Here is a 15,000-nt window from a genome sequence, read left to right on the forward strand (position 1 = left end):
ACAGCACAAACTCACTTCTTTAAAGACGCACATACATCATGTCATACTATACTTGTATCTTGAATTGACAGTATCATCAATCATTGTTCATTTCTGTTCGTATATTTGTTTCAGTGTTTCTTTACATTTATCATTTTTTGAGTTAACAGATAATTACGCATCAATTTGTAATGACTATATATTATAAAAAAAAAAATTAAAAAAAAAAATATATATATGTATATATATATATATATATATATATATAGAGAGAGAGAGAGAGAGAGAGAGAGAGAGGGGGGGGTAGAGATTCGGATTTAGATTCAGATGGTTTATTCATTAAGGCCATAGCCCCATATGAATACACACACACACACACACACACACACACACACACACACAGATATCTCACAATTTTTATTTTTATCTTGAGCACACCACTTACATATCATTATAAATTAACCTACTCAGCTGTTAAGAAAGAAAAGAAGAAGAAGAAGAAGAAGAAGAAGAAGAAGAAGAAGAAGAAGAAGAAACCAAAAAAAAAAAAGAAAAGAAAAGACAGTGACTACATTACTTATTTTGAAACCACGGTCAGAAATCTACACACCACAGTTTTTAACAGAAAGAAGCAGCCTCACATCACTGCATTACCGCCACTGACAACACACGTGTCATAAAAACATACATCGCCCATCATCCAGCCTGCCACTAATTAATGACATACTTTTTTTGGGGGGGGGCCATGGTATACGCTACCATATGTTCTCTAGCATTCTTCACTTTAACCCCTACACTGCTGCTGACGCTACCAGTTTGCTTGTCAGCGAAGGGGTGTGGCCTCAGTGAAATGAGATTGAGTTTGCAGCCTAGGAAGTTAGGTCCACCTTTTTTTTCTTTCTTTTTGGTTTTGTTTTGGTCCCACCATCTGCACGGATTGTGGAGCATCATCACTCTCACTCCGATCGTTCCGTGTCCCATACAACACACAGCATTATCACTGTGTCCCCATACAACACACAGCATTATCACTGTGTCCCCATACAGCACACAGCATCATCACTGTGTCCCCATACAGCACACAGCATCATCACTGTCCCCTTACAACACACAGCATTATCACTGTGTCCCCATACAACACACAGCATCATCACTGTGTCCCCATACAACACACAGCATTATCACTGTGTCCCCATACAGCACACAGCATCATCACTGTGTCCCCATACAGCACACAGCATTATCACTGTCCCCATACAGCACACAGCATTATCACTGTGTCCCCATACAGCACACAGCATTATCACTGTGTCCCCATACAACACACAGCATTATCACTGTCCCCATACAACACACAGCATTATCACTGTCCCCATACAACACACAGCATTATCACTGTGTCCCCATACAGCACACAGCATTATCACTGTCCCCTTACAACACACAGCATTATCACTGTGTCCCCATACAACACACAGCATTATCACTGTCCCCTTACAACACACAGCATTATCACTGTCCCCATACAACACACAGCATTATCACTGTCCCCATACAACACACAGCATTATCACTGTGTCCCCATACAGCACACAGCATTATCACTGTGTCCCCATACAACACACAGCATTATCACTGTGCCCCATACAACACACAGCATTATCACTGTGTCCCCATACAACACACATCATCATCACTGTGTCCCCATACAACACACAGCATTATCACTGTCCCCATACAACACACAGCATTATCACTGTGTCCCCATACAACACACAGCATCATCACTGTGTCCCCCATACAACACACAGCATTATCACTGTGTCCCCATACAACACACATCATTATCACTGTGCCCCCATACAACACACAGCATCATCACTGTGTCCCCCATACAACACACATTATCATCACTGTGTCCCCCATACAACACACAGCATTATCACTGTCCCCATACAACACACAGCATTATCACTGTGTCCCCATACAACACACAGCATCATCACTGTGTCCCCATACAACACACAGCATTATCACTGTGTCCCCATACAACACACAGCATTATCACTGTGTCCCCATACAACACACATCATTATCACTGTGTCCCCATACAACACACAGCATTATCACTGTGTCCCCATACAACACACAGCATTATCACTGTCCCCATACAACACACAGCATTATCACTGTGTCCCCATACAACACACAGCATCATCACTGTGTCCCCATACAACACACAGCATCATCACTGTGTCCCCATACAACACACAGCATTATCACTGTGTCCCCATACAACACACAGCATTATCACTGTGTCCCCATACAACACACAGCATTATCACTGTGTCCCCATACAACACACAGCATTATCACTGTGTCCCCATACAACACACAGCATTATCACTGTGTCCCCATACAAGCACACAGCATTATCACTGTGTCCCCATACAAGCACACAGCATCATCACTGTGTCCCCATACAACACACAGCATTATCACTGTGTCCCCATACAACACACAGCATTATCACTGTGTCCCCATACAACACACAGCATTATTACTGTCCCCATACAACACACAGCGTTATCACTGTGTCCCCATACAGCACACAGCATCATCACTGTGTCCCCCATACAACACACAGCATCATCACTGTCCCCATACAACACACAGCATCATCACTGTGTCCCCATACAGCACACAGCATCATCACTGTGTCCCCATACAACACACAGCATCATCACTGTCCCCATACAACACACAGCATCATCACTGTGTCCCCATACAACACACAGCATTATCACTGTCCCCATACAACACACAGCATTATCACTGTCCCCATACAACACACAGCATCATCACTGTGTCCCCATACAACACACAGCATCATCACTGTCCCCATACAACACACAGCATTATCACTGTCCCCATACAACACACAGCATCATCACTGTGTCCCCCATACAACACACAGCATTATCACTGTCCCCATACAACACACAGCATCATCACTGTGTCCCCATACAACACACAGCATCATCACTGTCCCCATACAACACACATTATCATCACTGTGTCCCCCATACAACACACAGCATTATCACTGTGTCCCCATACAACACACAGCATCATCACTGTCCCCATACAACACACATCATCATCACTGTGTCCCCATACAACACACAGCATTATCACTGTCCCCATACAACACACAGCATTATCACTGTCCCCATACAACACACACCATCATCACTGTGTCCCCCATACAACACACAGCATCATCACTGTCCCCATACAACACACAGCATTATCACTGTGTCCCCATACAACACACATCATCATCACTGTCCCCATACAACACACACCATCATCACTGTGTCCCCATACAACACACACCATCATCACTGTGTCCCCATACAACACACAGCATTATCACTGTGTCCCCATACAACACACAGCATCATCACTGTCCCCATACAACACACAGCATTATCACTGTCCCCATACAACACACACCATCATCACTGTGTCCCCATACAACACACAGCATTATCACTGTCCCCATACAACACACACCATCATCACTGTGTCCCCATACAACACACAGCATCATCACTGTGTCCCCCATACAACACACAGCATTATCACTGTCCCCATACAACACACAGCATCATCACTGTGTCCCCCATACAACACACAGCATTATCACTGTCCCCATACAACACACAGCATTATCACTGTCCCCATACAATACACAGTCACACACCGGTTCGCCTGTCGCACGTAGACCTAGCTTCGGCAATCCGAAGGGAACCAATCAGTGTCAGGTCGCCAGAAGGCCACACAGCAGAGGAGACCCTGCACTGTCTACCAAATTCTTTGTCCAGGTTTCTTTCCTCGTGGGACCGGAGTGGAATGTTGGCCTAGAGGTAACGCGTCCGCCTAGAAAGCGAGAGAATATGAGCGCTCTGGTTCGAATCCCATAGTCGTCAGTATTTTCTTGACTGCGTGGCGGTCTGAACGCTAGTCATTCGGGTGAGACGATAAACCGAGGTGCCATGTACAGCATACACTTAGACAATCAATGGTTAACGTTTGTTCATATAGTGTGATTTAAGACAAGTAAGGGTTAACGTCTGTTCACACAGTGTGAATTTAGATAATCAATGGCTAACGTCTATTCACATAGTGTTATTTCAAATAATCAAGGGTTAACGTCTGTTCACATAGTGTGGTTTTAGACAACTAATGGTTAACGTCTATTCACATAGTGCGATGTTAGACGATGACGCTGGGACTGATGAGACGAAAGACACTATTCCTGCATGACCAGTCCATACATACACACCACGTTGTCAATAATGATGCTGATGGGGACTGCGTGATGGGGAGGGGGGAGAAGAGGGTGATGATGAAGAGGAAGGAAGTGGAGGAGGAAGAGCAGTTGGAGGAGGAGAGGAAGGGCAGTTGGAGGAGGAGGAGGAAAGGAAGGGCAGTTGGAGGAGGAGGATGAGCGGAAGGGCAGTTGGAGGAGGAGAGGAAGGGCAGTTGGAGGAGGAGGAGGAGGAAGGGCAGTTGGAGGAGAGGAAGCGCAGTTGGAGGAGGAGAGGAGGAGGAGAGGAAGGGCAGTTGGAGGAGGAGGAGGAAGGGCAGTTGGAGGAGGAGGAGGAGAGGAAGGGCAGTTGGAGGAGGAGAGGAAGGGCAGTTGGAGGAGGAGGAGGAGAGGAAGGGCAGTTGGAGGAGGAGGAGGGGGAGGAGGAGGAGAGGAAGGGCAGTTGGAGGAGGAGGAGGAGGAGAGGAAGGGCAGTTGGAGGAGGAGAGGAAGGGCAGTTGGGGAGGAGGAGGAGAGTTAGGGCAGTTGGAGGAGGAGAGGAAGGGCAGCTGGAGGAGGAGGAGGGGGAGGAGGAGGAGAGGAAGGGCAGTTGGAAGAGGAGGAGAGGAGGGGGGGATAGAAGATGAGTTGGAGGAGGGGTGGAAGATAATTTGGGAAGAGGAGTTTGACGAGGAAAAGGAGAAAGAGGAGGAGAAGTAAGATGTCTTTGTGCAAATAGTGGCGCAAACAGGCACACTTAGCACCATGTATTCAGTACCTTTAAGGTATACAAGATAGAACCGAGAAAAAGCCATCTGTCCTTAGATCTTTGTAATTACCCGAAAATTTCAGCGATATCGTGATGCATTTGCATTTATCTATTAATGGGCGGAGCAGAAGATATACCCATAAAAGTGGCTTTTAATGGACACACACACACACACACACACACACACACATATATATATATATATATATATATATATATATATATATATATATATATATATATAAACTGAGGCAGTGCTTTTACATTCTCCCAATTATCGCGTTTCGTCTGACCACGCAAAAGACAAAGCCGCTACTATTGATACTCGTAGATCGTTCGACAAAGTTAAAAAAAACAAAACAAAAAAAACACAAAAAAAACCACAACTACCTCAGTCTTCCAACTCAATCTGTTCCCCGCGGCCTCTGTCCGCCCAAATCTAATCAATAACCAAAGCTCACCGATGGGGATGTGTGATTAATAATTTTGCGGTCGCCGCCATCTTGCTAACAACAGCGCCCTCTACCGTCGAAGGGGCCTTTTTCTGGCTGGCAAGAGCAGGGGACAGGATCGGGCTGAGAGTGTCTGAGAGTGAAAGCGGGGTGTTTGAAAAAGACAGAAGGCAAGGAAGCCACGCGTTTCTTTCAGGTCAGTCTTTTTATTGTGTGTGTGGCGGGGGTCTTTTTCTTTGGGGTGGGGTGGGAGGGGGTTGAGGAAAGGTTAAAGTGGTGTGTGTGTGTGTGTGTGTGTGTGTGTCTGTGTGTGTGTCTGTGTGTGTGTCTGTGTGTCTGTGTATCTGTGTGTCGGTCTGTGTCTGTGTCTGTGTGTTTGTCCGTGTCTGTGTTCTTGTTTTGTTTAAAGCCAAACGGAATGTGTGTCAGCTTGGCACGTTTGACATACGACACGACACAGCACATTATATCGACAACGAGAGACAGACAGACACAGACTGACGGAATACAAACAGCAGAATCAGACAGACAGACGTAGAAGAAAGTGTTTCACTGACGACGAGGAAAACGTTTATTAAAGAGAAAAAAAAGAAAGAGTGATATGCCACGGAAAACTAGAGGAATAAATGAATAGGTAGATGAACAAATAAGTAGATAAATAAATAGAATAAAACTAAATTAAAAAAGAGAAGCCATAGTCATCATTTTCACGGCACAAGTTAGGCCTTTGAGTGAGTGAACAGCAAAGATAGTTCGATAAGCTTGTAGAGAGATTACAAGTGTATATGTAAGTTAAATCTTTAAGAAACAGTTTGGTGGATGATGAGAAGCATTGGAGGAGATGGTAGAAGAGTATGGGATGAAGAGAGTACAGTTGAGGATAGCAAGGCACTGAGGATGTAACGAATGAGGAAGGATGATAGGAGGTTTGAAGATACGAAGGAGTAGAGTATGAGGAGTGGAAATAATTTAAGAGGAGTTACGAAGAAAAGAGAAAGAGGAGACAATACGATGTCTTACTGTGCAAATATCGCAAACGGCACACTAGCCCTGTATCATACCTTTATAGTATACGATAGAACCGAGTAAAGCCACTGTCCTAGATCGAATTAACCCAAAATTTCACGATATCGTGATGCATGCATTACTTTAAGGCACAGAAGATATACCCATAATGGCTTTTAATGACACCACCAACCCCACACACAAATATACATAATATAATATATATATATATATATAATATTAATATCCTTTTAACTGTAGGCAGTGCTATTACATTCTCCCATTATCCGCGTATTCGTCTGACCACGCAAAAGAACAAAGCCGCTACTTGTGTACACGTAGATCGTTCGCGAATTATAAAAAAAGCAACAAAAAAACACAAAAAACCACAACTACCTCAGTCTTCCAACTCAATCTGTTCCCCGCGGCCTCTGTCCGCCCAAATCTAATCAATAACCAAAGCTCACCGATGGGGATGTGTGATTAATAATTTTGCGGTCGCCGCCATCTTGCTAACAACAGCGCCCTCTACCGTCGAAGGGGCCTTTTTCTGGCTGGCAAGAGCAGGGGACAGGATCGGGCTGAGAGTGTCTGAGAGTGAAAGCGGGGTGTTTGAAAAAGACAGAAGGCAAGGAAGCCACGCGTTTCTTTCAGGTCAGTCTTTTTATTGTGTGTGTGGCGGGGTCTTTTTCTTTGGGGTGGGGTGGGAGGGGGTTGAGGAAAGGTTAAAGTGGTGTGTGTGTGTGTGTGTGTGTGTGTGTGTGTGTGTGTGTGTGTGTCTGTGTGTGTGTCTGTGTGTCTGTGTATCTGTGTGTCGGTCTGTGTCTGTGTCTGTGTGTTTGTCCGTGTCTGTGTGTCTTGTTTTGTTTTAAAAGGCCAAACGGGAATGTGTGTCAGCTCTGGGCACGCTTTGACATACGACACGACACATGCACATTTATAATCGACAACGAGAGACAGACAGACACAGACTGACGGACATACAAACAGACAGAATCAGACAGACAGACGTAGACAGAAAGTGTTTTTCACTGACGACGAGGTAAAACTGTTTATTAAAGAGAAAAAAAAGAAAGACGTGATATGCCTACGGAAAACTAGAATGAATAAATGAATAGGTAGATGAACAAATAAGTAAGTAGATAAATAAATAGATAAAACTAAAATTAAAAAATGAAGATGAGCCATAGTCATCATTTTTCACGGCACAAGTTTAGGCCTTTGATGTCGCAGTGAACAGCAAAAGCATCAGTTTCGATAACTCTTTGTGGCAGACTTTCAAGTGTACTTGTAGCTTAATCCTTTATTACGTTGTATTGTGCTGGATTGTATTGCATCGTATCGCATGGCATCGTGTCGTATGGTATGATATAGTATGGGTATTGTATCGTATGGTATCGTGTCGTATGGTATGCCATGGAATGGGTATTGTATCGCATGGTATGATATGGTATATGATATGGTATGGGTATTGTATCGTATCGTATGGTATGATATGGTATGGGTAATGTATCGTATGGTATCGTGTCGTATGGTATGATATGGTATATGATATGGTATGGGTATTGTATCGTATGGTATCGTGTCGTATGGTATGATATGGTATAGGTATTGTATCGTATCGTATCATGTCGTATGGTATGGTATATGATATGGTATGGATAAGAATAAGAATAAGAATAACTTGTATCGTATGGTATCGTGTCCTATGGTATGATATGGTATGGGTAATGTATCGTATGGTATGATATGGTATGGGTAATGTATCGTATGGTATGATATGGTATGGGTAATGTATCGTATGGTATGATATGGTATGGGTAATGTATCGTATGGTATGATATGGTATGGGTATCGTATCGTATGGTATGATATGGTATGGGTAATGTATCGTATGGTATGATATGGTATGGGAAATGTATCGTATGGTATGATATGGTATGGGTATCGTATCGTATGGTATGATATGGTATGGGTAATGTATCGTATGGTATGATATGGTATGGGTATCGTATCGTATGGTATGATATGGTATGGGTAATGTATCGTATGGTATGATATGGTATGGGTAATGTATCGTATGGTATGATATGGTATGGGTATCGTATCGTATGGTATGATATGGTATGGGTAATGTGTCGTATGGTATGATATGGTATGGGTAATGTATCGTATGGTATGATATGGTATGGGTAATGTGTCGTATGGTATGATATGGTATGGGTATCGTATCGTATGGTATGATATGGTATGGGTAATGTATCGTATGGTATGATATGGTATGGGTAATGTATCGTATGGTATGATATGGTATGGGTAATGTGTCGTATGGTATGATATGGTATGGGTAATGTATCGTATGGTATGATATGGTATGGGTAATGTATCGTATGGTATGATATGGTATGGGTAATGTATCGTATGGTATGATATGGTATGGGTAATGTATCGTATGGTATGATATGGTATGGGTATCGTATCGTATGGTATGATATGGTATGGGTAATGTGTCGTATGGTATGATATGGTATGGGTATCGTATCGTATGGTATGATATGGTATGGGTAATGTATCGTATGGTATGATATGGTATGGGTAATGTATCGTATGGTATGATATGGTATGGGTAATGTATCGTATGGTATGATATGGTATGGGTATCGTATCGTATGGTATGATATGGTATGGGTAATGTATCGTATGGTATGATATGGTATGGGTAATGTATCGTATGGTATGATATGGTATGGGTATCGTATCGTATGGTATGATATGGTATGGGTAATGTATCGTATGGTATGATATGGTATGGGTAATGTATCGTATGGTATGATATGGTATGGGTATCGTATCGTATGGTATGATATGGTATGGGTAATGTATCGTATGGTATGATATGGTATGGGTAATGTATCGTATGGTATGATATGGTATGGGTATCGTATCGTATGGTATGATATGGTATGGGTAATGTATCGTATGGTATGATATGGTATGGGTATCGTATCGTAGCGTGTCGTACAGCATCGTATCGCATCACATTACATTACATTGCACTGCGCTGTATTGTGTTGTGTTGTGTTGTGTTGTGTTGTGTTGTGTTGTGTTGTGTTGCGTTGTGTTGTGTTGTGTTGTGTTGTGTTGATGACAACGATAAGAATGATAAACGATAATGCGTGAATAAGGCGTAGCGTTTGCTTGATAATTCAGTATCGATTGTAACATTACAGCTCATTACAACTGCTGTGTGTTTCATTGTGTCGATTGTAACGTCAACACTACTGTTCTTGCTACTATACGCGCGCGCGCGCGCGCACACACACACACACACACATACACGCACGCACGCAGCCAAACTGGCAGGCAGATAGACACACGCACACACACACGCGCGCGCGTGCGCGTGCAGCCAGACTGGCAGCTAGACCAAAAAACAAAACAAAAAAACCAACAAAAGAAAAAAAATCCAAATCGAAGAACGCAAATCGAGTGGACTCATTTGATGATTGTGCGTGCGTGCGTGCATGCGTGTGTGTGTGTGTGTGTGTGTGTGTGTGTGTGTGTGTGTGTGTGTTTGTGTGTGTGCATGCGGCCGAGTGTGTGTGCGTGCGTGCGTGCGTGCGTGCGTGCGTGTGTGTGTGTGTGTGTGTGTGTGTGTCTATGTGTGTGTGTGTATGTGTGGGCGCGTGTGTGTATGTGCCTGAGTCTATTCCTGTGTTTATGTCTGTATCGGTATCTGTATCTGTGTATGCGCGTGCGCACATGCGTGCGTGCGTGCGCGCGCGCGCGCGTGTGTTTGTGTGCGTCTGTGACATTTGGCAGGCTGGCGATCATGAATCTCCGCAAGAGGCTGTGTCTGATCGCTGTGGCGTGTGGCGGTGCCTTCTGTGTGACCTTACTGCTGGTCAGCCTGCCCGGACAGTTCAGCCTGACCGCTCTCACTGTCAAGGACGATGAGTGCTTCCGCAGGTACTGTGCCTCTGTGTGTGTGTCGGGGCGGTGAGGGGGGGGGGAGGTGTGGGAGGGAGGGCGTGAATGAGAGTGTCAAGGACGATGAGTGCTTCCGGGGGTGGGTGGGGGGGGGGTACTGTGTCTGTCTGTTTGTGTGTGTGTGTGGGGGGGGGGGGGTAAGGGGGGGGGGGGTAAGGGGGTTCGGGGGGTTGTCTAGGACGATGATGCTTCCGGAGGTTGTCTGTCTGTCTGTTTGTGTGTGTGTGGGGGGGGGGGGGGGGGGGGGCGAGGTTGAGTGAGAGGGGTGTGGGGGGTGTCTAGGACGATGAATGCTTCCGGAGGTAGTGTGTCTGTCTGTGAGGTGGGTGGTGGGTGGCGGAGGTGAGGGTGTGTGGGGGTGGTGGTGTGTGAGTGTGTGGGTGGGTGTGGGGTGTGGATGGGGGTGGGGGTTAACCTTCCTGGTCAGTTCAGCTTGACCGTGAATGCTTCTCTAGATACTTTGTCTGTCAGTCTGTGTGTCACCCCCCTGCTGTACCGCACTGTACTGTATACTGTGCTGTATTGCATTGCACTGTACTGTGTACTGTGCTGTATTGCATTGCACTGTGCTGTATTGCATTGTACTGTACTGTGTACTGTGCTGTATTGCATTGCACTGTGCTGTATTGCATTGTACTGTACTGTATTGCATTGTACTGTACTGTATACTGTGCTGTATTGCATTGCACTGTACTGTGTACTGTGCTGTATTGCATTGCACTGTGCTGTATTGCATTGCACTGTGCTGTATTGCATTGTACTGTACTGTATTGCATTGTACTGTACTGTATTGCATTGTACTGTACTGTATACTGTACTGTATTGCATTGTACTGTACTGTATTGCATTGTACTGTACTGTATTGCATTGTACTGTACTGTATACTGTGCTGTATTGCATTGTACTGTACTGTATTGCATTGTAATGTACTGTATACTGTGCTGTATTGCATTGTACTGTACTGTATACTGTGCTGTATTGCATTGTACTGTACTGTATACTGTGCTGTATTGCATTGTACTGTACTGTATACTGTGCTGTATTGCATTGTACTGTACTGTATACTGTGCTGTATTGCATTGTACTGTATACTGTGCTGTATTGCATTGTACTGTACTGTATACTGTGCTGTATTGCACTGTACTGTACTGTATACTGTGCTGTATTGCATTGTACTGTACTGTATACTGTGCTGTATTGCATTGTACTGTACTGTATACTGTGCTGTATTGCATTGTACTGTACTGTATACTGTGCTGTATTGCATTGTACTGTACTGTATACTGTGCTGTATTGCACTGTACTGTACTGTATACTGTGCTGTATTGCATTGTACTGTACTGTACTGTATACTGTGCTGTATTGCATTGCACTGTACTGTATACTGTGCTGTATTGCATTGTACTGTACTGTATACTGTGCTGTATTGCATTGTACTGTATACACACAAGTGCTGACTTTGACCTTTCAGTTTCAGAACTGATATTTGGGTCTTGCACACAAATCATGTAACCTGAAGGTGTTGTTTGTTAAAATGGAAAGCTGGAAGTTCCAGCCAACGATCAGATAACTTTAGGTATCCTCCTCCTCCTCCTCCTCCTCCTCCTCACCTTCCCCTGTCGTTACGTCATCCGTCCTGTACCCCCTTACCAGTTCTGCACCCTCAATGATGTCTTGGTAATACAGTGATATCATTATTTGATGATACTCTTTGGCGTGGCCAAAGCGTGGCCTGTTGGTACTATAATAATATCATTATTTGATGGTACTCTTTGAGTCAGGCAAAACATGGCCTGTTGGTACTATAATGATATCATTATATGATGGTACTCTTTGGCGCAGGGAGAGTATGGCTTTCGAACAACGCAGCGTCTCCGCTGGCTACAAGGACTATGTGAAACCTGTCCGCATCAAACTGGAGTTCGTGGGGGAGGGATTTCTGCACCAGAACTGCTGTGGCAGACCTAACGCCTCTGCGTTTGGCTTTGTGGTCAGTTTGGGTGTGTGTGGAGGGGAAGATGGGAGGCGGAGGGGAGGGGGGTTGCGGGGGGGGGGGGTGGAGAGGGGGGGGGCGTGTTGAGTGTGTGTGTGTAGGTCTGTGGTGGATAGCGGGGTATTGTGTGTGTGTGTGCGTGCGTGCGTGCGTGCGTGTGTGTGTGTGTGTGTGTGTGTGTGTGTGTAGTCCTGGGGGGTGGCGGTGGGGGGGGGGGGTGCGTGTTGAGTGTGTGTGGGTAGGTCTGTGGGGGTTAGCGGGGTAGTGTGTGTGTGTGTGTGTGTGTGTGTGTGTGTGTGTGTATGTGTGTGTATGCGTGTGTTGAGAGAGAGAGACAGAGACAGAAAGACAGAGAAAGAGTTTATGTTTGCGATAGTGTGTGCGTGTGCGTGCGTTTGTGCATGTGTGCGTACGTGCGTGTGGGTACGTGTGTGCACGCGCGCATGTGCGTATGCCTGAGAGTGTAAGTGTATGAGTATATGCGTTTGCAAGTGTGTGTCTGTGCCTCTGTGCGCGCGCACCGCACGCACACACGCGCACCCCCCCTCCCCCCCCCCCACCCCCCACCCCCCACCCCAACACGAACGCATCAGTGTATTACAAAGTGACAGCTCTTCAGGACCCGCCACAATACATGGACAACAGCAAGACTCCGTGCTGGTACGAAGGGGGAAAGCTGAAGTGCATCCCTTACTTCTTCATGGTGGGCGTCTTCAAATGCGGAACCACCGACCTCTTCCGCCGAATCACCCGACACCCGGAAGTGCTGATGGGACTGAAGGAAATCCATTGGTTCACCAAGCACCGACGATTTGGTGAGCCATATATATGATAGTCAGTCGTGTCCGAGACTATGACAAACAGAACAGCAGAGGAGGAAACTGCTGTCCCGACTATCTGGGCTAACATTTGATTCAAGTGAAGAGTGTTCTTGCCCAAGTTACATCCCCACTCTCTTGAGTCAGAGGGTTTCAGGACAGTCGGCGTTGGGATGATTCCCAAAGGCCTACTAGCCCCCAATGCTGCACCACTAAAAGCCAGTGTAATCTTGCGGTGAGGCATAGAGGAATTTGGGGTTGTTGCTGTTGTTTTTGTTGTTGTTGCTGTTCTTCTTTCTGTTGCTGTAGTTGTCCTGTGGGAGTGAGCGTTCGTACAGATCTCATTCTTGTCTTTGCTTGGTTTGGGTTTGCTTTTGTTTTTCCCTCCCGGTCATTTCACTTATATTGTAAAAGAAAAAAAGAAGGGGGGGGGGGGTAAATAAGTAAATAGATAAAGAGGAAAATTGATTTTTTTTAAATTACATTAAAGCGAAACATCTGATTTGTTGATTTGTTTGTTTTTTTGCTGTTTTTTCTTTGTTTTTTTTTTTGTTTTGTTTTTGTTGTTGTTGTTGTTGCTTGTTTTTGAAGTTGTGCATTATGTTCACAGGCGAGGATTTCAACTGGTATGTGGATCAGTTCGCTCCCTTGTCAGAACAAATTGACAAAGACTTGAAATCGAAAGGAAAATCCAACCTAGTTGTCGGTAAGTTAATTTTCTGTCCCTGGATCTATCCGTCTTGATCTGTCTGTCTGTCAGCTTGATTGATTGATCGATATTGATACCTGTCATAGCGCCCTTCCTCGGTCAGAGACCATTCTTTATCAATTTCTCCATATCGCTATGTTTGTTGTTTTACAAGTTATCAGATCTTACTTGTCAAGGCGTCATGCTACAGCACATATCAGATCTGATTCGTCAAGGCGTCATGCTACAGCACATCAGATCTGATTCGTCAAGGCGTCATGCTACAGCACATGTCAGATCTGATTCGTCAAGGCGTCATGCTACAGCACATGTCAGATCTGATTCGTCAAGGCGTCATGCTACAGCACATGTCAGATCTGATTCGTCAAGGCGTCATGCTACAGCACATATCAGATCTGATTCGTCAAGGCGTCATGCTACAACACATGTCACATCTTATTAGTCAAGGCGTCATGCTACAGCACATATCAGATCTGATTCGTCAAGGCGTCATGCTACAGCACATGTCACATCTTATTAGTCAAGGCGTCATGCTACAACACATGTCACATCTTATTAGTCAAGGCGTCATGCTACAACACATGTCACATCTTATTAGTCAAGGCGTCATGCTACAGCACATATTCTTGAAGCTGTCCTATCGCCCTTTGTCCTGCAGGCGGGGGTGTGGGGGTGGGGGTTGGAGGGGGGGGGGGTATCCCTAACTTCCTATGTCCTTCTCCAAGCATTCTCGCTCTATTCATTCACCCATCCTTCACCCATCCATCCATCCTTCACCCGTTCATCCATCCTTCCATCCTTCACCCATCCATCCATCCATCCATCCTTCCATCCTTCACCCATCCATCCATCCATCCATCCATCCATCCATCCTTCCATCCTTCACCCATCCATCCATCCATCAATCACCCATCCATCACCCATCCATCAATCCTTCCATCCTTCACCCATCCATCCATCCTTCACCCAT

The 15,000-nt window shown here is 45.1% G+C and overlaps 1 protein-coding gene across 1 annotated transcript in view; it reads left to right on the plus strand.

Annotated features, from left to right (window-relative positions):
- The first annotated feature begins 7,035 nt into the window (after nucleotides 1–7,035).
- Nucleotides 7,036–15,000, plus strand: part of LOC143276618 (carbohydrate sulfotransferase 15-like) — an 18,166-nt gene continuing 10,201 nt past the window's right edge. The window contains exons 1-5 of the mRNA XM_076581230.1: nucleotides 7,036–7,174; nucleotides 10,343–10,489; nucleotides 12,353–12,500; nucleotides 13,123–13,318; nucleotides 13,932–14,027. Of these exons, the coding sequence (XP_076437345.1) occupies nucleotides 10,353–10,489; nucleotides 12,353–12,500; nucleotides 13,123–13,318; nucleotides 13,932–14,027 (577 nt within the window). The 5' untranslated portion in view covers nucleotides 7,036–7,174; nucleotides 10,343–10,352. The remainder of the gene's footprint in view (nucleotides 7,175–10,342; nucleotides 10,490–12,352; nucleotides 12,501–13,122; nucleotides 13,319–13,931; nucleotides 14,028–15,000) is intronic.

Source organism: Babylonia areolata, chromosome 32 (genome assembly GCF_041734735.1).
Source record: "Babylonia areolata isolate BAREFJ2019XMU chromosome 32, ASM4173473v1, whole genome shotgun sequence".
In the NCBI taxonomy this organism is placed as follows: Eukaryota; Metazoa; Mollusca; class Gastropoda; order Neogastropoda; family Buccinidae; genus Babylonia; species Babylonia areolata.